The sequence below is a fragment of the Triturus cristatus genome, chromosome 3_1, assembly GCF_964204655.1.
Source record: "Triturus cristatus chromosome 3_1, aTriCri1.1, whole genome shotgun sequence".
In the NCBI taxonomy this organism is placed as follows: domain Eukaryota; kingdom Metazoa; phylum Chordata; class Amphibia; order Caudata; family Salamandridae; genus Triturus; species Triturus cristatus.
Genome location: NC_140583.1, coordinates 107,578,430 through 107,606,031, shown reverse-complemented (window position 1 = coordinate 107,606,031; position 27,602 = coordinate 107,578,430). Strand labels below are relative to the sequence as shown.

General features: G+C 45.1%; 1 protein-coding gene across 1 annotated transcript in view; it reads left to right on the top strand.

Annotated features, from left to right (window-relative positions):
- Positions 1 to 27,602, top strand: part of PDHX (pyruvate dehydrogenase complex component X) — a 704,575-nt gene that overhangs the window by 413,710 nt on the left and 263,263 nt on the right. The window contains exon 5 of the mRNA XM_085643496.1: positions 22,436 to 22,534. Coding sequence (XP_085499622.1) covers positions 22,436 to 22,534 — 99 coding nt within the window. The remainder of the gene's footprint in view (positions 1 to 22,435; positions 22,535 to 27,602) is intronic.

Genomic DNA, 27,602 nt, shown 5'->3' with positions numbered 1-27,602 from the left:
GCTTTAACAGTGAGTGTGTTGTTACATACATGCGTTAACAGGCCTTATAAAATATTCATTTGGAATGAGAACTTGTCAAAAACAGCGCGTCTCTTCGAGGGTCTAAGGGGAGTCGGAAGTGCTTTGGTTTCATTTGTCCTTGACCCCCCAGGGCACGCCATGGGTCTGAGATGTGACAGGCTCATGTGTCCTATTTCCAAATCTGTTTTAGTTCAAAGATGCGGCGGCTGCCTATGGTTACATGCCGAGATATGAATCTAGTTTGCCTGCATTTGTCCATTTTTTTTAACTAGCAGACAGATGTGAAAGAACTGTTCACTGGGGGTGGTCTTGCAGTGATGGCTGTTGTATGGCACCATATTCATTCCAATACGATATTGCTACCTCAACATTGCACACTAGAATGGCAGTAATTTTTAGTATGTATTAAGCATTTTACCATTCTGTTGTCCAAATTTGCGTTTTATTACATTACATCATTTGTTCAGTGCATGTTTAACATATAGGTTATGAAGGTAAAATACATAGCACATATATTCTCAAAATGTACTTAATAGATACCATAATCTTTAGCTGCAATATAAGTGCACACGGTGGAAGGACTCCAGAAGTCTTTGGATAATATTATTTTAGCATGATGTTTTCTGGACAATCTAGCTGTGATGCACCGTGGTGCCAGAAAGTCTTGGGGACTATACACATTTCAATATGATAAGCCTGTTTTCCACAGCAGATAGTGTTCGCCTTTTCATCAAAGGTTTGTATTTTTGGACACCATATCCATATGTTATTTAGGAGTGTTGTTAGGTCATATTGGATTTTTGGACAGTGTCTAGTCTATTCAGTTGCACTTTAAAACATGTCTACACTCTGGCTGTCTAGATAATACTGGATTGCCATTTCCGTTTGTTGCCTCCCCCCCCCAAGGACCCAAAGCTGTGCCTAAAAGAAGTTATCGATGGAGCTCGTGGGATACCACCTATTTAGGCACAATTTTATGAGTCGTTTTTACAGAGCAATGAGACTTCTGCAGTATCTTTGTCTGGTTGCTCTTACTGTATCACGGCGGTCTGCAGATCTTACAATGTGTTATCTATCGAACTCTTGCATTGTACTGTTACTGTGATTGCAAGCACACCTAGACTTTGAGGTAACAGTAAAACTGACACACACACAAGCACAAAACATGAATGAGACGGTGAAGCAAGGCTTTTAAAGAAAACCTAAATGGAATGCATGGGCTCACCATCTAACACCATTAAGCATTACACCCAGACCCGGAGGCAGAGAATTGATGGCTATCTATGAAATAAATGACCCTTGTGTCGTGTAAAGGCCACCGGTTTTCGAAGAATACTTTCTATGCCCCTGGAATTCTTGCCAAGCTCTGCAACTCCCACAAAGAGAACGGTCTCACCAGGCACAGCAGCTTTGAGTTTCTCTTTTCCACAACGCTGGCGCAAGTCTGGGAATCTGGAGGAAGCTCAAATGCTACAAACTGCCCTGCAGGGAGTGGGTGTTTGGCTGACCAGGGTGTAGAGGAGCTGGCCTCTGGCTATGGAATTCAGACGCAAGGATTCTTAGGATATTGCCTTTGAGGAGTTATTTAAAGGAAAATCATACCAGAGCCAAAAATGCCTTGCTTTCCAGTACCATACATAAGATATGTACTTTACAAGACAATTGCGGATCTGCATAAAACTACCTATATCATTGAGTGTGATGGAACTGTATTCTTTTTACCTTACTGCAGCATCCCTAAAATATTGGAATCCCATCTTAATTCATTTGTTCCCTGAGCAGGACAAAAAAGGTTTCTTTTACTTAACGGTTTAGGTTACTTATTTTTGTATCCTGTTGAATGTGATTAGTCAACCTGATAACCAAACAATTAAAACCATTTATTTAGCTGTTACAGCTGCAGTCTAAACCCAAAATACAGTTCCCCAATTGCAAATGTAAGTTCCAAGCACAAATGGATCCATAGTTGGAACTTTGACTTCTGAGACCAGTTGGAGCTGGTCTCACTTTGAACTGGATTAGGAGACCCTTCCAAGTCAGTCTGCCTTCACTGTACTGTCGGATGACATCAGTGTGGAAATGTACCTTTTTAGGGGTACACTGGTGCAGGGTCACCCTTTTGTCCACAGGTTCAAAGACCAACAAAATAGAGATCAGCACTGAAGTTGGAAATAAATAACAAGTTTATTAATCACGCATGAGTGGGACCACATCCACACAGCACTCTCAAGTGCTGCCCGGAGGTAGTACACTGAAGTCGCAGAACATAGGTCTTATATACAGGTTTTGTGCATTGTAAGCATGTGAACAGAAATAGTAAGAACACGTTTTAGAAATAGTTTTCAGCAAACAAGGAAAGATGAAAAACCACATGGTCGGCACAGTGGGAGGGGGAGCAGGAGTGCTTATGGCAGCAGTAAATGATTGACAGTTAACATCTGAGACCAGGTGTTCTGGCAGCTACAACCTCTCAGCACGTACATTGCTTTTAGCTGAGTCAGGAAGTCAACTAAAATAGATAGCACAGGCAGAAAAAGACTAGCAGCAGAGGACGGGAGAGTTACGAAGGAAACTAAATGGACATCGCAGCCAAAATGGCTGTTGCTTATGCCAAGTAAAATATTACACGTTTTCCACAGACAGCCCTTTTGGCATAAGCTAAGACATTTTCTTATGCTTCTAAAGGGGTACGATAAATGTCATATATATCAATTAACATTATGTTACTGACTTATTGATCTATTGCTAAACGGACATTAACATTTTGGACATTTGTTTTAGATGGTAGATAAGTAGTACAAGTGGAAGTACAGAGGGAACAAAGCATTGGCCCGCATTGGGTGCATAAACAACAAGAGAAGAGAATAGTAATAGTTCGAGGCATGTGGGCTGCTGAATTCATATCTGTGCATAGATCGCCGCCTAGTGTTGGGTCCGGATGTTTGCACGTTGTTGTCCTGGAAGAGTCTTCGAAGTATCCTGGGATAGGTGACTCCTCCCCTGGACTACAGTGCGCATGGGCATCCTCTCCATCCTCAGATTGTTTTTTTCCGCCATTGGGTTCGGATGTGCTTATCTTGACTCAAGTTAAGAAAAACTTTTTCCAGGCCAAAAGGCCTTTAGTTCGCGTCGGTACTGTTCCCGATCGGTATCGATAGTATCTTTGTTAGTTTACTAACTTCAAGAACAACTTTTTCGCATCTTACCCGACCATCGACCCGACATCGACGATGGAATCGAGGACACCATTCAAGCGGTGTCCTGTATGCAATGCGAAATATCCCCATGTCGACGTCCACCCGGTGTGCAACAAATGCCTTTCACCGGATCACGACGAGTCTACATGTATGGCCTGTGCCCGATTCCGATCCAAGAAGACTCTCCGGAATCGACGAGCAGCGAGACTCGAAGCGCAGCAAGCGGCACCGGCCCCGACCAACATCTTCAGCGCCGAAGACGAAAATGTCGAAGACGTGGAGAACCTACCCTCCAGCCCCGCTTCCGAACACGACTCCGGATCGGAAGACATCGAAGAACGACTCTTTCACAGAGATGAAGCCGACACCGAGGTAGGAGACTACGATGAGGCCTTAGGGGCCGAAGAGAGTAGCTCCGGTGACGAGCAAGGCCTACCCGTACAGACTGAGGATATCCCAGTGCGCCAGTCTATGGCTCCGGTCGAGGGATCGCCTTCGGGCCTTACCCAAGACCTATCCCGCAGTTCTTCGGCCCCGCCCTCTGGCCCGGCCTCGGACATTCAGCGGCAGCCATTACTACCCAAAACGGCTGGTTTCCCTTCTTCGAAACCGAAACCGAAAGCTGTATTGGTTCATCAGAAACCGAAACCAAAAGTGACGCTGGTCAGATCGAAGCCCACCACACCTTCGACGCCAGCAAAACCCGTCGGCACCGACCGCACCAAACGAGACTTCGGTGCCGAGCTTGCAGCAGCCGACGTCGGCGCCGACACATGGAAAAAGACCTTCGGTGCCGCCAAACCTACTCGGCTCCCGGCACCGAAACAATCGGCTCCGGCCACAAAGGTCAAACTGGCTGCTGCGTCTCACACCGCTTCGACAGCACCACCAAAGGCACAATCATCGACGACGTCGACGACTACTACCGCTCCTCGACTCGATGACCCAGTGGCGCCGAAGAAGTCCACGCCCGCCTCTACAGAACCGGTCGGCGCCAAAGAACCGATGGCGCTCCAGGTGCGGCCAGTTGCTGCGTCCTTGCAACGCATCAAACACAAGGCAGTCCTCCAGGACACGTCAGGCTCCGAGCCGATAAAAGCTCCAACAGCCTCTCCGGCACCAGCCAACATCACTTTTGGCCTGCCGCCATCCACGGCCCCAAAACTGTTCCAAATCAGAACACGTGTCACCCACACCACGATCACGCCTGCCGAACGCTCTCCTGCAGAGACGTCACCATCACACATCATCGACGCCGACACGGCAGAATGATGCTCCACAAGAGGAGAATAACTTCCGAGCCAGCTTTGGACTCCTACCGGATCCCGCTTAAGAAAAAGCTGCCAGTGGCTTTGGAACCAGTTCTTTACGAACCTCTCCATTCCTCTTACCAAGATCCACAGTCCTTCTCTCCCACACACTCCGAAACAGACGTTTTGGAGGACTACATAAGTGACCACGTCCCCTACCCCGGAGAGATGGACCCTGAAGGCCAACAGGACCCTGACCAATCTTGGGATGACCTTGTAGACTCGGGTGCACCTATGGATACACAGGACCCGCAACTCTATGGAGCGAAAACGTCTCCCACAGAGGACACTGCCGCATTCAACGCCCTCATTGAACGTGCTGCGGCCAATCATGGTGTGCAACTCCACTCTGACACCGTCGAGGACGACTTTCTCATGGATACTTTCGCATCCTCAGAAAGGAATATAAAAACTCTACCCATGTTGAAAGGTGTCCTCAAACCAGCAAAGGACATCTTCAAAGAACCCACCAGGGCAAGAGTAATAAACCCCAGGATCGACAAGAAATACAGGTCGGCGCCTGGGGACCCTACCTACATTAGAGGCCAGTTACCTCTGGATTCCATAGTAGTTGCGAATGCTCGCAAACGGGCACACTCGCAAACGACAGGGGATGCTCCTCCCCCGGACAAAGAGTCCAAGGTGCTAGAGACCTCCGGCAAACGGGTTGCGGCCCAAGCAGCTAACATATGGCGTATTGCCAATACTCAGGCGCTCCTCGCTCGCTACGATCGAGCACACTACGACACATTAGAAACATTACTCCAACATCTCCCTGACCAATTCAAAGAGGGAGCAGAGATCCTCATCAGGGAGGGACAACTCCTCACAAACGCATCCATTAAGTGTGCACTGGATACCGCGGATACAGCTGCCAGAGCCATAAACACTAGCGTCATGTTGCGACGACACGCCTGGTTACGGATCTCCGGATTCAAACCTGAGGTACAAAATAACATCCTCAACCAGCCCGTCAACCCCGACTACTTATTCGAGCCAGAGGTTGACACCACCCTAGAGAAAATAAAAAAGGACACAGACACTGCAAAGTCCATGGGGGCTCTCCAAACGCAGTCCTTTCGGAGCGGCTCCTTTCGTCGCCCCGGAAATAGAGGAGCAGGTAGAGGACAGGGGTCACAGCAAACCTACAACAAGGGAAACACACAAAGTTCCTACGATAAAAACACCCGGGGTGGTTATCGTGGCTCAAGCACAAAGGGCAGAGGACGCGGATACGGCAACACCAGGTCCTCCCCCAAGAACAAACAGTGACGCCCTCTCCCTTCCTCCCGACCACATAACACCTGTCGGGGGAAGGCTACAGAGGTTCCTGTCCACGTGGAACTCCATCACCACAGACAGGTGGGTCAAAGATATTGTCAAACACGGTTACTGCCTAGAATTAACCTCAACTCCACCCACAATACCTCCAAAACACTGTCCTATGTCCTCAGAGCACTTAACGCTCTTACAGCAGGAAGTGCTAAGTATGCTACTAAAAGGCGCAATAGAGGTCGTACCCGTCCACGAGCAAGGTACGGGGGTGTACTCCCTGTACTTTTTAATACCGAAAAAGGACGGGTCACTCAGACCTATACTAGACCTGAGACCCCTCAACCGCTACATTCTCTCCGAGCATTTCCACATGCTCACCCTACAGCAAGTCCTCCCGCTGCTCAAGCAGGGAGACTTCCTGGCCACACTGGACCTCAAAGATGCGTATTTCCACATACCCTTTCACCCCTCACACAAAAAATACCTCAGGTTCACTGTTCAGGGGCAGCACTACCAATTCAAAGTCCTTCCCTTCGGCGTGACAACAGCACCCAGAGTTTTCACAAAGTGCCTAACTACTGTGGCTGCACATCTACGGAGGTAGCACATACACGTCTACCCTTACCTGGACGACTGGCTTGTTCAAGCAAAGTCAGCCCAGCAATGTGCCAGCCACATGTCCTGCACCATTCACCTCCTTCACAGTCTGGGGTTCTCACTAAATTACCCAAAATCACATCTCCAACCCGCACACGTACAACAGTACCTAGGTGCGACCATAGACACTCTGGCGGCCACAGCTCAGCCAAATTTAGTGAGAATCAACAGCATGCAAATGCTGATTTCCAAGTTCAAACCACAACACTCCCTTCCCGCGCGAGTGTTCATGCAGTTGATAGGCATGATGGCCTCCTGCATTTTCATAGTCCCACACGCGAGACTACATATGCGCCCGCTTCAGGAGTTCTTAGCACGTCAATGGAATCAGGCTCACGGACAACTAAAAGACCTAGTGTTGGTGAGCGGTCGGGCATACAACTCTCTGCATTGGTGGAATCCACAAAACCTTTGCAAGGGCCGACCGTTCCAAGAGCCTGTTCCACAGATAATACTGACAGCGGACGCATCTCTCCAGGGATGGGGAGCTCATGTACTCAACTACACAGTGCAGGGACTATGGACAACACAACAAAAGAAGATGCACATCAACCTTCTAGAACTGATGGCAATCTTCCTGGCTATGAAAGCATTCAAAGTACACTTGTGCAACAAAGTTGTGTTGATCCGGACGGACAACATGACCGCCATGTACTACATACAGAAGCAGGGAGGAACACACTCTCCACAGTTGTCTCATCTGGCTCAGAGCATATGGAAGTGGGCCATTCAGAGGAACATGTTCCTCATGGCGTAACACCTCCCCGGCAAGGACAACCAGATGGCGGATCTGCTCAGCAGACACAGCCACCAAATGCACGAGTGGGAGTTACACCCATCAGTACTCCAACCGTACTTCCAGCAGTGGGGTCATCCAGAGATAGACCTATTCGCCACAAGCGAAAACGCAAAATGCCAAAGCTTTGCCGCCAGGTTCCCACAGTCGCAGGGCAATGCGATATGGATGAACTGGTCCGGCAGATTTGCGTACGCTTTTCCCCCAGCGCCGTTGATACCGCTGGTGGCTCGCAAACTCAGACAACACTCACTGACACTCGTCCTGGTTGCTCCAACGTGGGCACGCCAGCCATGGTACACCACTTTTCTCGAACTTTCCGTGGTGCCGCATCAAAGGCTGCGGATCAAACCCGCGCATTCGACGCAGAACCATGGAGAGATTCAGCACCCAGATCCGCAACAGCTGAACCTGGCAATCTGGCTCCTGAAGTCCTAGAGTTTGGCTACCTAAACCTGCCACCTGACTGTATGGACATCATTAAGGAAGCTAGAAGACCCACTACCAGAGCTTGCTATTCAGCCAAATGGAAAAGGTTCGTCATTTATTGCAATAATAATGACATTAACCCGCTAGACGCATCCATCCAAAACATAATTTGTTACCTCTTACACCTATACCGATGCAATCTGGCATACACCTCTATACGTGTCCATTTGACCGCAATATCAGCCTATCTCCAGAACAGGCAGCACCTCTCTTTATTCAGAGTGCCTGCCATCAAAGCATTCTTGGAAGGACTCAAACGAGTCATTCCACCAAGCCACCCACCGGCTCCAATGTGGAACCTCAACTTGGTCCTCACACGCCTGATGGGTCCACCCTTTGTACCTCTACACTCATGCGAGATTCAATTCCTTACCTGGAAAGTAGCTTTCCTAGTAGCGATCACTTCTTTAAGAAGAGTTAGTGAACTCCAGGCACTAACCGTTCAAGAGCCATTTATACAGGTTCACGCCAACAGGGTCGTACTACGTACCAACCCCAAATTCATGCCCAAGGTGATATTGCAGTTCCACATGAATCAAACTATTGAACTGCCTGTTTTCTTTCAAAACCCACAAACTGTCGCAGAAAGAGCACTCCATACACTGGATGTAAAGAGAGCCCTCATGTACTATATAGACAGGACTAAAGTCTTTAGGAAAACAAAACAACTTTTCGTTGCCTTTGCCCCACACCACAAAGGTAACGCTATCTCCAAAGCAGGTATAGCCAGATGGATCGTTAAATGTATTCAAATTTGCTATCAAAAGGCTAAACGCACATTAACGATTCCCCCACGAGCCCACTCAACACGTAAGTTAGGGGCCTCCATGGCTTTCCTGGGAAACATCCCTTTGCATGATATATGTAGAGCAGCCACCTGGTCCACTACACATACCTTTACCAAACACTATTGTGTAGATGTGCAATCAAAACAGCAGGCAGCTGTAGGACAGGCTGTTCTCAAAACTCTTTTTCAGACCGCTGCAGCTGGCACTGGTAGCCGCCGCTAATAGGAGGTACTGCTATGTATTCTATGCACAGATATGAATTCAGCAGCCCACATGCCTCGAACTGAATATGCTACTTACCAGTATGCATCTGTTCTTGGCATGTAGGGCTGCTGACATTCATATCGCCCTCCCTCCTCCCCGGCGCCTGTAGCAGCTGCAGCTGCAGCTCTCAGAATTACTGTAAGCATGGTCATCACTTTCTGTATCTACTCCATCACTGCCACAATGGCGAAAAACAATCTGAGGATGGAGAGGATGCCCATGCTCACTGTAGTCCAGGGGAGGAGTCACCTATCCCAGGATACTTCGAAGACTCTTCCAGGACAACAACGTGCAAACATCCGGACCCAACACTAGGCGGCGATCTATGCACAGATATGAATGTCAGCAGCCCTACATGCCAAGAACAGATGCATACTGGTAAGTAGCATATTCAATTATGAACAAGGCCGATAGTATTTTCAATCCCCATTCAGAAAATACGCTCCAGAACCATCCAGCCGAAGTCCATGTTCCTGAATCTTGATGCATCTCAGTAGCTATTTTATGCATTTTGGAGATTACCGCATATACAGAAGGTGAATTGTCCGGTGTGAAGACACACAGCTGGATCCGATGATACAGAATGCTCCAGTCTATTTTGTTCCCATGTGGTCTCTGTGTGGTCGACTACAGAGACATCGATTGCACGTTTTCCCCTACTACCAGCATGGTTATCGAACAATTGCAAATCTTGATGGTAGGTTGGGGGAGCTAAAAACACAGGTGGTAGAAGGAAGGCTATGTTACAGGTACCAGAACAGCCTGGATGTAGGAAGTAGTATGCCTTAGTTCCACAAACAAAATAAGTGTGACGTGATGCAAGAAAGCTGCGTCAGCCTCTCGTAGACATCTGCAACACTGTAGTGCAGTTACTGTGACCCACTGGCACATCGCCTGTACTTTGTACACAAAGGGACCAGTGGTCATGGCAACAGAGATAACACGGGGTCCATTTCCTTTAGCCGACCTATAATTTGAATACACATAGTTTATTGCTGCACTTCCTTTACTATATCCTTCCATTTCTAAAGCGGTCCCTTTTGCTTATGGGTCCCCATCTTTGTTGGAGTAACAGACTTTGTTCATTAGAGGCATATAGAAGTTTGAACCAAGCTGGGCATGAGCCAGTGTGAGAATGGCAGCAGTGACAACAGGATTCCTTTTATGGTCTGATGAGGAGGAATCTTGCCACAAACCCAACAGTTAGTAGCATCGCTTAGCTGGTGTGTCTGATGCCACATTAGAAGAAATGAATTGTTTATCAGATTTTCCCGGTATCCCTGTTCATGTTGCGGCAAATCAAAATGATGGTGCTCTTTTGCAGCAAGTGATGTAACAGTAATGTTAGGTAAGGAGGCTCCAGGCATTACTTCCTCCACTATCCACATTACAGTAGCGATGATGGCAGCAGTCCGAGTCAGACCAAGGATGCAAATTGTACAGCCGTTGCACGTTGTCGCAGCGATCTCTTTCTTCTTAGGCGAGCACATTTTCATCGGCAAACAACAAAACAGATGGTGCTTTAAGGTCCTGGGCAGGCGTTGGTTTCTTCACTAACGTTGAGACGAGTAGTCACGAAAAAGCTAACCCCCCCTTTGTAGTTAGTCTTTTACCACCCAGGACAGTAGCTTAAACAGTCTCTTTCTGCGCTGAAATGTCTTTCTTCCTGGATCGAAGCAGATATCTAGATGTACCAGTTATCCTGTGGTCCGGGAATGCTTCCTCAGATCTTTCAGGTGACACAGCTCGTCCTTTCTCGATAACCAGGATTTTGCGGTGGTCTGTCAACACAGCAGGGCTCACAAAGGAAGAGCTTCCCGCGCCAGCTGATAAATTGAAGACAAGCTGTCAGTTAACTGGGACAAAATAGTCACTCATCAACATTTCTGGGGTACCTAATACTGGTGCAGAACAAAGGGCTTGGCGTAACTGTTGGAAGGCGCTCTGGCACTCAGCAGTCCATGGGATGGGCATCGGAGTGTCTTTAGTCAAAAGGGCCAACAGAGGATTCATAATGGGTGAAAAAACTGCAAAAAAAACTGCCTACAGAAAGAAGTGAGGCCAATCAGTGCACGAACATCCTTCTGAGTGCGGGGTACAGGAGCATCTAAAATAGTCTGAATGCGGTCTGGTGTAAGTGCACGTCCCTCCTTAGACAGGAGGTGATCTAAATAGGTAACCTGCTGTCTGCAAGATTGCAATTTCTTTCGCGAGACTTTGTGATGATGGAAGGCAAGAAATGATAACAATAACAGTGTTCCTTCTTCACACTAGGTAAGGACGCCAGAGCGGCATCCTCATTGATAAGACAGGATCTCTCAACCATTGGATAATTGTTCTTTAAAATAACACGCGCACCTTCCGGAGAACAACGGTTTGTAGCACGAAAATATTTAAGCATATCGATACCTACAATGTTGTCCGGCGTGTTAGGGGAAAGCAAAAATGGACATGCTACAGTGAATTTGTCAAGTCCAAATTCAAGTGGCTATGAAAGCAGGCTAGGTGTGGGTGTCCTTTCGAATCCTATCAATGTTATCATTGTTAAGTTATGTTAATTTACTCTTGTATAGCACATATACACCGACCGGTCTCATAGCGCTCTGGAAGAGGGAGAAAAATAATCAAAGAGGCGGACAAGGTCTTCAGGTACTGAAAGGACTTTAAGCCATATCCAAAGCTTCCCTAAAAAGGAAGGTTTTTTGTTGTTTCCGGAAGGGGAGAAGTCTGGGTTCTTTCCGGAGATTAACGGGCAACTGATTCCAAAGTTGTGGCAGAAGAACCGAAAAAGCTCTCCCTCCTTTGGCTGTGGTGTTAAAGCCTGGGCAGGTTCCGACCACAGAATTGACTTGATTGGTCATGGAAAGCTCAGAGTTCCCAGGTATCACCATAGGCTACACTATCATCTATTATTATTATCATCTATGTTACGTATTGTTCTCCACATATCAGGAGGCAAAATAAGCCCAAAGAACATATCAATATCTGGCAAGGTCATAGTGCAGGAGCTGATGGCTCCTTCCACCTCCTCATAGAAGGCGGCAGGATTTTTCCGGAGGGTCGGGCAAAACAGCTTTAAGAGCCATCACGTCAGCTCTACTCCAAGGAGAATAAACCCAATTATATATAAAATATCCTTTTGCATCAATTGAAGTTTTGTCATCATTGGTTCCCGCACCCTTCGGAGGAACATACAGGGGTACAGCTTCACGCATAGGTTTCACAGTAACTATAGTACTACTGGGGGTAGCCTCTTCCACCGGAGCATCTCCATTCTGTGCATGAGATTGAACTGCTTCTATACCTCCCTGTTTTCTAGCTAGTTCTTGCTCCTTTCGTAAACGTAATGTTGCGTTTCGTATTTTAACCACGCGTCTAATCATATCAGATAGGTTTGAAAAAGAAAACAAAATCATCTCCTAACTGTTTATAATCAGTACTTATATCATCTGGTTCTGTTTCATTAGAAATATGTCGGCAACCAAATATTACCTCCCAAGCGATTTTTTCTACAAAATAAAACAGTTTGGCGTCTTCCCAAGTCTGAACTGTAGCTGTGAGGGCCGTCGCTGTAGTAGTCCGACGTGCTTCCTCTCTAGCAATATTCTGCAAGTTATCTTTCTCTTCCCTAGATAAAGTAGATCGAGTCTGCCGCCCAATTTGCTTATCTTTATCTTTTTTTTCTGTAGACAAATGCTACTCATCAAAAACCTCATCTTCAGGGGCACTAGGAGTGGGAATTTTATACGGGGGTGGGGGTGTTCTAATAGGATTCAGTCATCCTGAGGTTTATTAAGTATGGGATAAAGAGGTCGCCGAATAGGGTACTGGCCATTTACCTCTAATTAACGATCCCTATCTTCTTTTTTCTATTTTTTCCTTCTTTCTCTTTATTTTTTAATTCTAGCGCTTTTTGATATATCGTTTTTCGTTGCTATTTTTCTGATATAGCTTCTACTCTCTTCACTCTCTCTTGTACTTCTTTCTCCCACATACGCACACAATCAAACATATCCTATCTACTTTTTCTTTTAAATAAACACTGCTCTACATTTTGAGCCTTTTTTTATTTTTATTTTTTAAATCAAATGGCCCTTTCACTGGCCATTGTAGATCAGAATCTTTTTTTGTGTATTTGTTCCATAGTGGACCGTACATTATGGAAGAAATTCCATATTTGACATATGTCTTTATTAGGTGTCCCCTCGGGGGAGCCGGCTGACTTTTTTTATTTTTTATTTTAAGCTTTACTTTGGTACCACCAGAGCAGCAACACCACCTACGGAGTGTGCTGAGAACAGGCATGTTTCATAAATATATGTAAAATATTACTACTAAAAATACTTCAAAAGGAGAAAAATCTCCACATTACCTGCCTTCAATTTTTGAAAAAAGTGAATGACAAATCCAAACCAAAAGACCCAGGCCAAACAAATCAAGAGTGCTGCTTCTGCGACCTTACCAAACAGAAGTCTCCAACTTCCACCTGCCGATCCCTGGTTGACCTAATGGTCACTACAAAATTGCGCCAAAGAAAACCCCAGTTGAGAGCGTCCACCACCTGGAGGGTCAAATCGGGAAAACCGGAAAAGTCACGTCGGCCTGCAAAGACAAAGGTCTCCTCGTGCAGTGCGCTTCCTCAGCAAGATTTCGGACCTCCGTCAAGACCACTCCTTCGGACGGTCGCGTCTCCAATGGGGCCCGACGTTGGGCACCAACTGTGGAAATGTACCTTTTTAAGGGCACACTGGTGCAGGGTCACCCTTTTGTCCACAGGTTCGAAGACCAATAAAATAGAGATCGGCACTGAAGTTGGAAATAAATAACAAGTTTATTAATCACTCATGAGTGGAACCACATCCACACAGCACTCTCAAGTGCTGCCCGGAGTTAGTACACTGAAGTCACAGAACACACGTCTTATATACAGGTTCTGTGCATTGTAATCATGTGAACGGAAATAGGAAGAACAAGGTTTAGAAATAGTTTTCAGCAAACAAGGACAGATGAAAAACCACATATTCAGCAAAGTCGGAGGGGGAGCAGGAGTGGTTATGGGAGCAGTAAATGAAAGACAGTTAACATCTGAGACCAGGTGTTCTGGCAGCTACAAACTCTCAGCACGTACATTGCTTTTAGCTGAGTCAGAAAGTCAACTAAAATAGATAGCACAGGCAGAAAAAGACGAGCAGCAGGGGACGGGAGAATTACGTAAAAACTAAATGGACATTGCAGCTAAAATGGCTGTTGCTTATGCCAAGTAAAATATTACACATTTCCCACATCAGAGGTCATATGATAAGGTAAACACACTGTTTTTTTCTTTTTGTCTACCATCCCAAACATAGCAAGACCATAGCAGTCCTTTAAACGTGGGGCAGGATCTCATGCTGTGCCATGCATAATCCAGAGGTTTCCTCGGAAAGTAAAGCAGATACAACCTAATGTTGGTACTAGCCCGCACTCAAGGGGAGGCGTCATCTGTTTGGGAACAGCCTAGGTTTTTCGATCTTCTTGAATCCCATGTGACCCTGAATTTCTTTAAATTTGTGAGTTTCAAAGTTTTTTTTTTTTTTTTTTTCTTCAGAGAACGAGGTTCTACCAGTGCCTGTTTTATTAGAGGGCTTGATTGCCAAAGTTTCTGTTGGATGAAGAACATTGTGTTGTGGCGGCCTTTTGGTCCACGAAGGGAGCCTTGATAGAGGACCACCTGTCCATTCACTCATCACCAGCAGAGAGCTTGTGAGGTTGCATTGATGTGGTCGCCGTGGCATAGGTGTATGAATCATTTTCCTCCCACATTCTGAGTTCTTTGCTTTCTTGAGTGTGAAGCTGCATGGTAGTCCATTGTGCCCCAAGTGTGACCGTACAGAGATGGTTGGTTGGACTGACTGAGTGTGAGGCAAGAATGCAGAGTAGAATGAATATGGAAGAAATAATTGCTTGTTGTCTCATGGATTTCATATTGCAGCCACATTACATATGAAAACAAGAAATATCATAATCAAAAGGACTATTTAGTAAGACTTTTTGTCGCTGCAAGAACTTTACCCATTATAAAAAACATTTGTTTATAACGTCTACCCATGAAAAAAACAGCATGGCATAAACTTGATGAAGGTGTAGACCATTGTTACCCACTAGATGGTTGATCTCTTGTGACTCAAAGCACCTCTCCACAACCAACAAAGAAAAACAATAGAACATTAGACTAGAAACATTTGTATGTATTACAGATCAGTGGGAGCTCTTCTTTAGTTGTGGTTGAGAACCTTAGTCTATAAGCAATAACCTTTTCCTGTAGTTAATTGCTTTTGATCTGTCTGAGGAGTCTCCATCAAATTTGACAGTGGCGTGTCTCATTCACATCTGGGCCTCAATTTCATATTTTGGGCAGATTTGTCAAAGGGTCAAAGGGCGTCTTAGGAAAAGCCTATTGGAGGGCTAGCTAAAAATCACTATGTTATGATTGGTGATGTTCCATATCAGGGAGGACCTGACATGGCAGTTGAGGCTGGACTGCTCCTTTTGGAGCAGGGTCAACACTGATTTTCATATGGCTAGGTCCAAACTGAGTTGGCATGGTGGGCAAAAGAACGAGGCGCAGGAAGGCTAACCAAAGCAATTGCCAGTGGTTAGACAAATTGCAGGCATTCCTCCCATCCCCTTTTATGTTTTTGATGTTTTGCTCTATTGCTCTCCGCTTTAGCAAAAACTGCTGGCCAGATTTATTCTAAACGTGGCATAGATTTCTGTAATTCGGTTATAGAAAGGTAATAAAAATACTTTTCAACAGTCATTAAAATGCTTCTGTACCGCCCGTTAATACCTTGCTGGAAAAAGTTTGGATGGGGTCTTTTGGAGCCAGAGTCTCAATATATAAGCTTCTGGTCACTTCTCAACTTCCTTAAACAAGATGGCCCTGTCCCCCAATCACTCCCTTCCCTCTGGACCGTTAACCAAGAACCTAGTCGCCTCCTGGTCTCTACTGCCACCCTATGTACCACTGTTACCCCCCTCCCCCGACACACGCCTAAGCCAAAAAAACACTTGTCTGATCAACACTGCACCCACCCTAGCTAACGCCCACCACTCAAAACAGACCACTGATGCTCACATTGGGCACAATAGCACCAGCTCCAATTTAAGATCTTTATCCATGGAACCTCTCATGAGCACAACCCTGAGGCCCAATGTAGATCCATCCAAAATCTCTACTTTCCCAAACTAGATGACACTATCATCCCCTCTATTGAAGATTACCCACCTTCAATTAACACTAGACCCGGCGCACATCCACCCATACACAGAGCAGGAAGCCACCCAGACATCCTTACACTGTTCCCGAGATGAATAGAACAAAAACCTGATTCTCTAGCGATAGACATGTCCTACGTGAAAAACTACACCGTGATCCAGGCCTTGTTAATACACCATCTGAAATTAAGAGCAATGGACTCCCCAAAAGGACCCCCAGGTTGCAGACAGCCGCCTGTCCCACAGATCCTAACGAGCACTTCAGCCCTTATTTTGTATGGAAGCATAATCCCTCTGTGAATCATACACTACAGAAACCCCGCAAATGGAACACAAGACTGTATCCAGAATCCCAGTTATCACAGGCACAAATAGACTCCCCAAGCGATCATATCGCCTAGACCACCCTCTCAATACACTAGCATTCAGACAATACACTCAACAAATAATAATCATAGCTCCCTAACTTTGCATGCTCCTTAACTGCAGATCAGCAGTTAAACATGCTACTGATATAGCAGAAACTATACTTGCCGAAGGAATTGACATTGCATTCATTGCGGAAACCTGACTTAACGATCACTCAACACCTATACAAGACCTGCTCACACCACTGGGCTACTCCATCATCAGACATGACAGACCAATTTGAATGTTGGTGGACTTGTGATCATCCGCAAAGAAGATACCCAGTTTAACACCCTAGATCTCATGAACTACTCTACCTTTGAATACCTTGCAGTCATACTCGCAACTAAATGCACCACGCCTACCAAACTCTACACCATCTATCCCCCCCCGTTGTTAGCATACTCTTCAGAGAAGAGCTTACTGATCTAATAACACTGACATGTTCCTAGGTGATTTCAGCCTGCACTGAAATGACACTGAAGACGACACAGTCCGTAACCTAACAAACCTTCCTGAAATAATTGACCTCAAGCAACTGTGCAATGAACAGACCCACAATAAAGGCTGTGTAGTCTAGATGCGATTGTTACCAGAAGTGAGCTACTGTTCGATCCATTATGCACATCGACTGGTCGTACCACCATCTGATACTGTTCAGTCTCACATCCCACCCCATATCCAACCCAGCTCCCTCCAATAAACCTACGTACTGGGAAAGGAACATCAAACCTATCCCAATAACGTAGCTGAAATCCAAGATAAGAGCCCATTTGGAGTCGAAACCTCTCATTCACACCACAGATGACCTTACCGCCCACTATAGCCCAGCGATGACAGATGTTCCTGACCAAATGGCACCGCTCAAACTAAAGCCATCTTAAACAATCCAATCTAGATCCTGGTACAACGTTGATCTTAACAGAGAGAGGAGACAACTAAGACAGACCGAAAGATTATGGCGACAGACCCCCTCACAGGCATAACTCTCACTTCTTGGATCCGAACGGCTCGCCTGCAAAGGCACATATTTAGGGAACAAGCCACTTTCTTTCGCAACCAACTCGACCACTCGAATAATCGACCTAGGGAGCTGTTCAACATAACCAAACAACATACAACCTTTTAACACCAAAAAACTGCCATCAATGAACGCAGTGAAGAAATAGCTAACCTCTTCTTTGACAAAGATGCACAGATTGAACAATATCTTGTCCAGGGCACAAGTCTGTCAGCCCAGACCACCTGCCCATTGACACCTAGGCCTCCATGGATTCCCCCCCTCAAGACAGAACTAAGGGTTCGGGTGCCCCTAAAAAAAACAAAGATAGTGATGATCACCCACTACTGAAAAACAATTTGTGGACAGAATTCAAACCTATGACAGAAGGATAAGTCTCCAATATAATTACACACATGAAGCCAACATACCACACTGCCAATCCTTTCCCCTCCACCCTAGTACAAAACCTCAACCATATCATTTCCCTGTTTTGGACCAATATCATTAAAGTTTCTCTTTCTTCAGGCCATGTACCCAAATCAATCCAACTAGACCAAGTCACACCCATTCTCAAAAAACCAGGTGTGAGCCCCAACGACCTCAATAACCTCAGACCGGTCACCAACTGTCCTTTCCTAGTCAAAACGATGGAGAAGTGTGTCATTCTACAACTCAACCAACACATAGGGGCCGATTACGATCTCGTTAGAAAACTCTTCCGACCGAATCAGTTTTGGAATAGTTCCCGAACGAATCAGGTTCTGTGAGTCTGACCGATCGATTATGATGCTTTCCAACATCTTTCGGTCGGATTCCAATTGATTTCAATGGGATCCTGTGTTCCGAACGAGAACACAGGCTCACATGGACAAAAGGGGTTGTTGGGGGGAAGACATTGCACACTGTGGCAGGAACCCCATGGTGCCTGCCACACTGTGCATGCATGGGATGGGGGGACCCACGGTTACCCCCACGGGCCCGATTCGGATGGCCCCGGGTGAAGGGGGGCCAGCTATGGGCCCCCAAAGTCAGATTCTGACAGGCGATCCATCTCGGAACTATCGATTCGGAAAGCCTGTCCGAATCTGCCATCCTAATCATTTGGCTGGAAATGACCCCATAGAAGAATTCGACCTACATGACACTTTCAAGTCAGGATTGAGAAAAGTCAGCAGCACTGAAACTTCTATGCTCAATATAACAGATGACATTCATAGATCATTAGATGAAGGTGACTCTTGCCTCCTAATCCTACTATATCTATCTGCAGAATTTGATAAAGTACATCACCCTGCTTTACTTGAGACACTCGAGAACCGCACTGGCATTAATGGCACAGTCCTGAGATGGTTCACAACCTATCATCAGCACAGCTTGCAACAAATAAAAATCGACAGCTGTCTTTTGAAGCCTGCACCAGTTTCGCAAGGCTTAATCCCCTCTCCTGGACGTTTTAATCTTACATGGAACCCCTCTCAAGTGTTCTGAACCAAGCAAGGGTCAAATATCACTTATACTCCAAAGACACCCGAATCTACTACAAAATCAAATCTCCCAATGACATAAAGCATCTTAAAGCCACACTAATTAAGATGCAAACATGGCTTACCACAACCGCCTAAAGCTCAGCCCCAACAAAACAGAACTAATACTCCACTACCCAAAAAATAAACCCTTACCAATTCAAGAATGGGTCAAGAATGTGGGCGCTCTAAGCTGTTCTCTCTCACTTTCTAACTCCATAAAGTCCTTGGGTATCACCCTGGACAAAACATGTCCATGTAGGAACACATCAACAACTCAGATAAAGGTGTTATTGCACTATTAAACAGCTCAAGAAACTTAATCTGTTCATTGCCCCTGACTATCCTAAAACGGTAGTACAATCACTAGTCCTTTTGAAACTTGACTATAGTAACACCATCTTCATAGGAACTCCAAAAAGACTCCTTGTCCCCCTAAGAACAGTTCTCAATGTGGCTGCCAGGCTCCTCACAGGAATTAAATGGTTTGATCACATCTCACCTGTCCACATAAGTCTTAATTGCCTTCCCATTGAAGGAAGATGCATCTTCAGGACAACTTGGATCACCCACAAAGCCCTTCATACTTAAAACCCTAAAAAGCTAGAAAATCAAACTTTCGAGAACAGGAAGAACCCGGGCTCAGCGAAGCTCCAACTCTCTTCTTCTCATTCCTCCTGATCTGAAGAAGAAATCCTACCGGGCACGCTTTTTCTCAGGAAATGCTCCTAGGATCTGCAATTCGATCCCCAGAAATCTTCATTGCAACCCCTTCTTCTCTTGCTTCAAACGGGACCTCAAATCTCTACTGCTCAACAAATATTTCAATAGGGTAAAAAAACTGATGTACGATTCTCACGAGATGGTCGTCGGGTCCTTTCAGTTTCTCATCTGTCGTATCGTCATTACCTGAATGCTGTACTGTTATATACCTCTATTGACTTTTTTGCTAATACTTAACTAATGTATGGTTTCTACACTTTGTGACTTTTTTGACCCTTACGAGTGCCCTCATGCAATTCAAGTAAATGTGTACTCATAACATGTAAAGTGTTCTGATACCTTTGGGCCTAGCTAGCGCTATATAAAACTCAAATAAAATAAATGTGAGCGTTGGTGGTAATGAGAGCACTTTTCGGTGGGAAGGCAGTGGAATGACTTTGTTCATCCTTAAGATAACCTGGGAATTGTACGTAGGCTGCAGGCCCACTCATATGTAGGTCTTCTGGAATATATTGAAAAAAAGATTGGGATTATGATAGATCAGGAAACCGTAAAACAATGTTTCTGGACAAAATAATCATAGTGATCATAAAAGCTGCAAAGTGCAAATCACAGTACATAAAATAAGGGTACACAAACCTTTGAAAATGTTTATGCATCAATACCTTACCGGAAAAAATATTGAAAAACGTGCATAAAGAGAGGTTATGGTTGATACACAAAAACTAAAAATACATTAAGAGGGCATCTTTTTAAACCTACACGTCAGAGTAAGTTTATAGTGTATTGAACCATAACTTAATCCCACTACATCGATTCAATTTCTAGACATTATTTGAAATATAATTTTCAAATTATCTATTTTTGTCTTAATTATAAGTGTAATCCAGTTATTTTTGGTGTATTAAATGTTGCATTATAGGCTATGTTTTATGTAACCCTAATTGTTAATGTTGGTTAATTGAATTTATAATAATTTCCCAACTACATTCCTTAATTTCAGTACAGTAGAAATGAATTTATATATCATTAGACATATATTCTGTTTTGGGAAGCTGGCGCTCAACCTAGATATTAATTAGTGAATCAATTGGTTTAGATCCCATTTTCCTTACAAACCTAAATAATGCCTCGAGTTTGGTCAAAACCTTTTCCTAACCTCTATAAGGTGGTGCCAAGTGCCCCTTTGGACAAATGGGACACCTGAATAGGAAACGATTGATACATGGAGCAGCTTGTCGTTGTTAATAAAACAAGACTTTTAAGGGGACAGGTTTTCCCAAGTGCCATAACATGGGACTTGGCTGTATTTGTCTTTATGCCCAAATCACTCATAAAATCATTGAATCTATTTAAATGTATTTGCAGACCAACACCAGTTATAGAGATCAATATAAATGTATCCACATAAAGCAGAGCTGGGAGATTTCTAGAAACTACCCTTGGAATGTCAGCAGCCCCCTGATTAGGATTACTCTCAAGGTCATTGCTATATATACAGAACAGAATGGGGGCTAACAAGCACCCTTGCCTTACTACACACCTCATTTTAATTGGTGCAGTAAGTTCGCCTTCTGCCCCATATCTGACACTCCCAGTCTTAGAGCAGTTTTTTCTTCGCTTGCCAACGTCAAGTTGGAGAGCGCACGGAACATCCACCTCCCTGCGGGATTTCTCAACGTGTGCAATCAGATTTCTCAACGTGGATGGTCGCATTGAGAAAGCTGCCGCTCGGGTAGAAAATCTACTCGAGCAGCCAGAAAAGAAGCAACTCCCCCTTGTGCTGCGCATGGTGCCATTCACGCTGGTTTTACAGTGCGGGACAAACACTCGGTGTGATAATCAATGCGAATGGCATGACCAAACACACTCATCCGCTTTCAGAACCTCGTATAGTGTGGCAGAGTTATTGGGTCATGCAGAACTCCGCGAACTCCACCAGGCCTAGCTTGTTAGGCCTAGCTTGTCAGAGTACTGTTGTGGTGAAGTGATATCTTCCAACTGTAGTGATGATCTCACGCTGATTGCTTTCTTTACTACTTTTATTTGGAAAGCCTGGCAGATGTAAGGTCGTGCTGGCTTCGGTGCACAAGATTTGTGTACGTGTATGATATAGACAGTACATGTGTTTTTATCCGATTATATTAGTAATTTTGTTGGTTAAAAGACCGAGCGTTTCCTAAAATGCAGGCATTCAAGGTGTGATAATTATGTCCAATGACGGCTTGTGATCTGTACATACATCTATAATTAAAAGGCACACACATTTGCACACACATTTGCTATTTGTTATAAAAGGAGGGACAGGAGCCGGGTTTATGAGGTCCTGCTCACTGGCTCCCAAAGGAGATCAGTATCACCCCTCTGATACTGACACACATTTGCTATGTCATTGTTTGGAAAAGACTTGTTCCTTGGCCGGGAGCAATGCATGAGCTAAGCACCACTGTGAGTAGAAGGAGCCAGCGCAAACAGTCAGTGCCGCCATCTTAAAGTTCGCACTGTTTGTTCCATTGCACTCCACCTTTTTGCTTCACTTTTGTGTGCGGCTCTTGGTGATGTGTCGAAGTTTGAACAAAAATCTGCTTTCCATTATTGATGTATACTGGTATATTGGGTGGATAAAGAAAGTCTGTGTTGGTGAGTTGTATTGAGTAGACGCAAGAAGTCCACTGGAGAAGGTGAGGCAAGGCTCTGCCATTCATTGGTCTTGTTTCTCTCCAGAGTTCGCCTCAGCCCGGCAGCACGACAAATTCTGGACACACATGGAATTGATTGGAGCAGCGTGGTCCCCACTGGTCCTCGAGGGATAATCACCAAAGAGTGAGTACTCATCTGATCAATCAGTACTGATCTGAAAACTGCCCCTGCTGATTTATGCTTCATTTTGAGTGTTTTTGAAGACAGATATTGATACTTTTTAACCAATGTGCAGAATCGATCAGGAAACTGATCAATGTTAAAATAAAGAACACTATAACGAAGTAATACACGAATACCAAACCGAGTACATGTGTAGTGACAGTTTTTGCTTAAGCAAGGTCGATACCCTAAGACTTCCTTACAAAACCATCAGTGCGTCGCTGCTGACTTTCAAAGGGGTTTTATATTGAAGAAAATTCAAGTCCGCCACAGGTCTCCAAAATCTAAGAGTACTGCTATGGCAACGCTGCTGTTGTATGCACAGACCTGGGTCAATATCTGTCCTCTGGTGGTTTCCTAAGGAAATCTCCATTTTTACTCTGGGAAGAGCTAAGGTATCTCGGTTTACTAGGAAACCTGTAGGTGTTTCTGTTTACTTTTACTGTCAAGGCTGAAACAGGAGTGCTACTGTCCAGCATTATGATGGAATCCTTCATCTACACGTGTATTGAATATTTATTACAAGAGGCGGGCTGGCAGGTGGGAGTAAAGTGCCCCAGGTACATTTTTAATTTGCATCAGGCTGACTATAAGACGAATCCATGATGAATAATTCTATAATAAGGAAAGAGATGTCAGAATTTTTAATACAGCTCTTATCCCATACCATATCTAATCCCATACCATAATCTTAATCTTTATCCCTTTTACTTGACGTTATATTTATTTTAATTGCAAATGTATTTCTTCATTTGGCCTACACATAATGCCATTTTAATTTTTCTTTTAATTTCAGGTTCTTCATTAATGTATTTTGCATTCCGATTTCATTATTGCAGATGCTTTCTAGTAGGACATGGAATATGATTTCTAAAGCGCACGGTCACTGAGAGGTTTCATGGCGCTGACTTTGAGCAGTGTCAGGACGAGGACGAATTACGCAAGGGCTTGCTCGAACAGCCAAGTCTTAAGCACTTTTCTGAACCCCAACAGGTTGGCACAGGACCGGATCGCTAGTGGTAGGGAGTTCCAGAATTATGGGGCACGATAGGAGAACCTACACCCTCCCTGGCATTTGAGCTTAAAGGCAGCGATAGTCAATAATTGAAGATGGGCCAACCGCAGGTTGCGGAGCGGGACATGCCTTGCAATCATGCCATTGATAAATTTGGGGCTCCTGCAATGCAGGGCCTTGAAGATTAGGCACCCTGTTTTGAAAGCTGCGCGTTGGGCGATGGGGAGCCAGTGAAGTTTAGATAGCAAGGGTCTGGCAGATTGCCATCTTGGTTGTTTGTGGATTAGTCTCGCAGCCTGGTTCTGTACCATCTGGAGACGTTTGAGTAAAAACAGTGGCTGGCCGAGGTAGATGGAGTTAGAGAAGTCAAGACAAGAGAGTACCAGGGCTATCACAACCTGGATGAAGGCGGAGTGGGTCAGCAGGTGGGCAATCGTCCTGATTTTGCGCAGTTGGAAGAAACAGGTAGAGACCACTGCCCCTACTTGTCCTCTGAGCGAGAGATCGGCATTTATGGTGACCCCAAGGCTTTTCACGGAAGGGGAAGGAGTGGGGGGAGGTTCCAGTTCGGTCGGCCAATAGTGTGGGCCCCAAAAGATCTGGCTCTTCCCTGGCAAGACTAGTTCGGTCTTGCCCGGATTGAGTTTAAGATGGTTAAGGTTCATCCAGCGCTGGATGTGGAGCATGGTGGCTTGGAATTCATGGATTGAGTCTGGGGAGCTGTCCAAGGTGAAAACAAGCTGGAGATCATCAGCGTAGTTAAGTTGTTACCTTCCTGTCTCTTAAGGAGTGAATCAAGGGCAGGAGGGAAAGATTAAACGGGTGTGGAGGCGGGTGGAATGCTGACGCTGCTACATAAAGATACAGCGGGTTAAGATTACCGATATTTCGCGAACCCAGATAGACATATCAGAAGTCTACGGGATCAACTTTAATATGTGGGCTGAATAACGGACTCCCACAGCACGCTGTATAGAATAAAGGAGTATTTTAAGGTTTTGCTACCAATTTGCGAAATATACGGCACTATATCCATTTGAAAAAAAGTAAGGTGGGGCCTTTAGCGGTGATATAAAACAAGAGGTGTTGCATCCTACAGGCACCATACCCTAAGATTGAACAGGGTGTAGTTGACTCCTCTATAGGTAGGTTTATGAACAAGACAAGGCACACATGGATCGTAGGACGTAACTCCTCATATGCCACGATAAAACATTTAAAACGGGAAGAGATTTGCCCTCTAAAATATTTTTGTCCTGAAGAAGGTGGTCCTTTTAAACAATCTCCAATACCATCGAAACACGTCGACGCATTCTCCTACAAAGAATCCAAAAAACAAGGGACATTTGGATATGAATAATATTTTTTACCAAAATACCTTTTTGCATAATGTATTATGTTTGGATCATATTTGGCTACAACAGAATATGATAACTGCACTTTATGGGTCTCCGTCCTTTTGAAAATGTGTTTTAATGTATAAAATGTTTTTACAAAAAGTACTGTATTGATTCTTTTAAAGTGTATGTATTGTCTCATGTTTATCCATTCAGATATTCATGAAGGTTTTTAACGTATATGGATTGAGGCACATTTTGCTTTTTTTATATAAATAAAACTGTTAGCACTATATTTCAGCTTGGAGTTTAATTTTTATGCCACAATACATGGGTTTATTAAGGATCAATAATTATGATGATGTTACTGTGGGTATAGAGCCATTTAAGTGTGTGAAAAAGGATTTGAGTGCATGTGATTCTATTTCCAGGGGATAATTTCTCTTCTTCCCTGTCAAGACTAGTTCGGTCTTGCCCGGATTGAGTTTAAGATGGTTAAGGTTCATCCAGCGCTGGATGTGGAGCATGGTGGCTTGGAATTCATGGATTGAGTCTGGGGAGCTGTCCAAGGTGAAAACAAGCTGGAGATCATCAGCGTAGTTAAAAGTTGTTACCTTCCTGTCTCTTAAGGAGGGAATCAAGGGCAGGAGATAAAGATTAAACAGGTGTGGAGATAATGACGAACCCTGTGGGACCCCGCACGTGGTCGCGATCCTAGGGGCAGTAAAAGGGGCAAGTCGTACTGCTTGTGTTCGACCTTCAAGAAAGGACTTGATCCAATTGACGGCGGAGCCCCGTATGCTGGCCTGTTCGACACCGTCCATCAGGATTTTATGGTCGACTGTGTTGTCCATCAGGATTTTATGGTCCACCGTGTCGAACGCGGCCGACAGATATAGGAGCACCAGAGCCTGAGGGACACCCTTGTCCGCATGTGCTCTCAAGGTGTCCAGAACAGCAAGGATTACTGACTGGGTGGAATGAGCGGGCCGGAAGCCTCCTTGGTGCGGCTCTAGGTGTTCCTACTGTTCGACGAAATTGGATAGACACCTGGCAGCATGAGCCTCTAGGATCTTAGCCAAGAAGGGGAGAAGAGAAATGGGGCGATAATTAGAAGGATTCAGGGGGTCAGCCCCCGGTTTCTTTAATAGAGGAACCAGTATCGCATTCTTGAATGCGCTAGGGACATTGCCCTGTGAGAGAGACTCGTTTAGGAAGGGTAGCACACTATGTGGTAGGGCGGAGAAGGTGTCCCTTAGGATGTGAGGGGGCAGCAGTCGTTGGGGGAACAGGATTTGACGCGGGTCAATAAGTCTGAGAACATATGTGGGCATATGGCAGGGAAGTGATCCATAGTTACTGTATTGGTTGTCATATCGTGGGGCTCCATACAGATGGTGGTGGGGATGCTCGCTTTAATACTGAAGATTTTAAACATGAAAACATCATTCAAGGAGTTACATAGATCTTGGGTGGGAGTCTGTTTGGGGAGTATTCTCTCGGCGTTGCAAAGGTCATTGACTATCGAAGATTTCCTTTGGCTTATTATGGGCGCTTAGTATTCTTGCAGAAAAATAGACCGCCTTGGCTGCCATTATGGCGTTTTTATACTCTGTGCGAGCCATGAGTACTGTAGTTTGTCTTCGAAGGAAATCTTAGCCTCCATTTCCTTTCTTTTTGACGGAGCGCAAGTTTTTGCTTTTTTAGTTCAGTCGAAAACCATTTCTGAGCGTCTGCATGGCGAGCACGGGTAAATTTAGTAAATGGGGCATGTGTATTACAAGCAGCTAGTAGCCAAGCAGAGATGTTCTCTTCCATAGCATTAACATCAGGTTTAAAAGTGGGTGCTGAGCTGGCCAAGGTATCGACAAATTCCTGTTTATCGAGGGCCCACCACTTTCTTGTCATGCCGCCCTCAGCCGTGGGACTCTTGATCTTAAGATTGATTGTTGCTGTAAATTTTATTAAATGATGATCTGACCATATGCATGGTGAGATTATGGGCACTGTCAATATAAGATTGGAGGACCAGATTTGGTCCAGTGTGTGTCCCTTGATATGGGTGGCGGAGGATATATGCTGGGTAAAGTTCAGGTTGGAGAGCAAGTCATATAGTTCTGCGGCGAGTGGCCTGCCGAGGGTGTCGTTAAACCAGTAATTCAAGTCACCTATGAGTAAGATATTGGCGTAGTTCGTGACCAGATTGGCCATTTATTCACTCAAGGAAGAGAGGAAAGGTAGGCATGTGCTGAGGGGGCCGGTAGATAAAAACACATATGAGGGATCCAGAGCTGGAATCAAGTTTAATGACGATATTCTCTACCGCCGGGAGACCTAGGGGGTGATGGTAGTAAACTTGTAATGTTTATGTATGATTGCGGCTACTCTGCCACCATTTTTTCCTGAGGACCGATTTGCATACAATATGTAGTAATCCTGAGGGAGCGCCGCTAGTATGTCCGGGGTGGAGTCATGGTTTAGCCAGGTTTCTGTAGCCAGAAGAACGTCTGCTTCTTCTGACGTAAGCAACAGAAAAATGTCCAACTGGTGTTTGACCAGGGAGTGGGTGTTAAGATAGAGAATGGGTAGGGCAGTGTGTTTTGCTATGGTGGTACCAGGAGTATGGGAGCGGTGGGGGATGGGGAGTGGGAGATTGGCATGGGATCTTCGTGTTTGA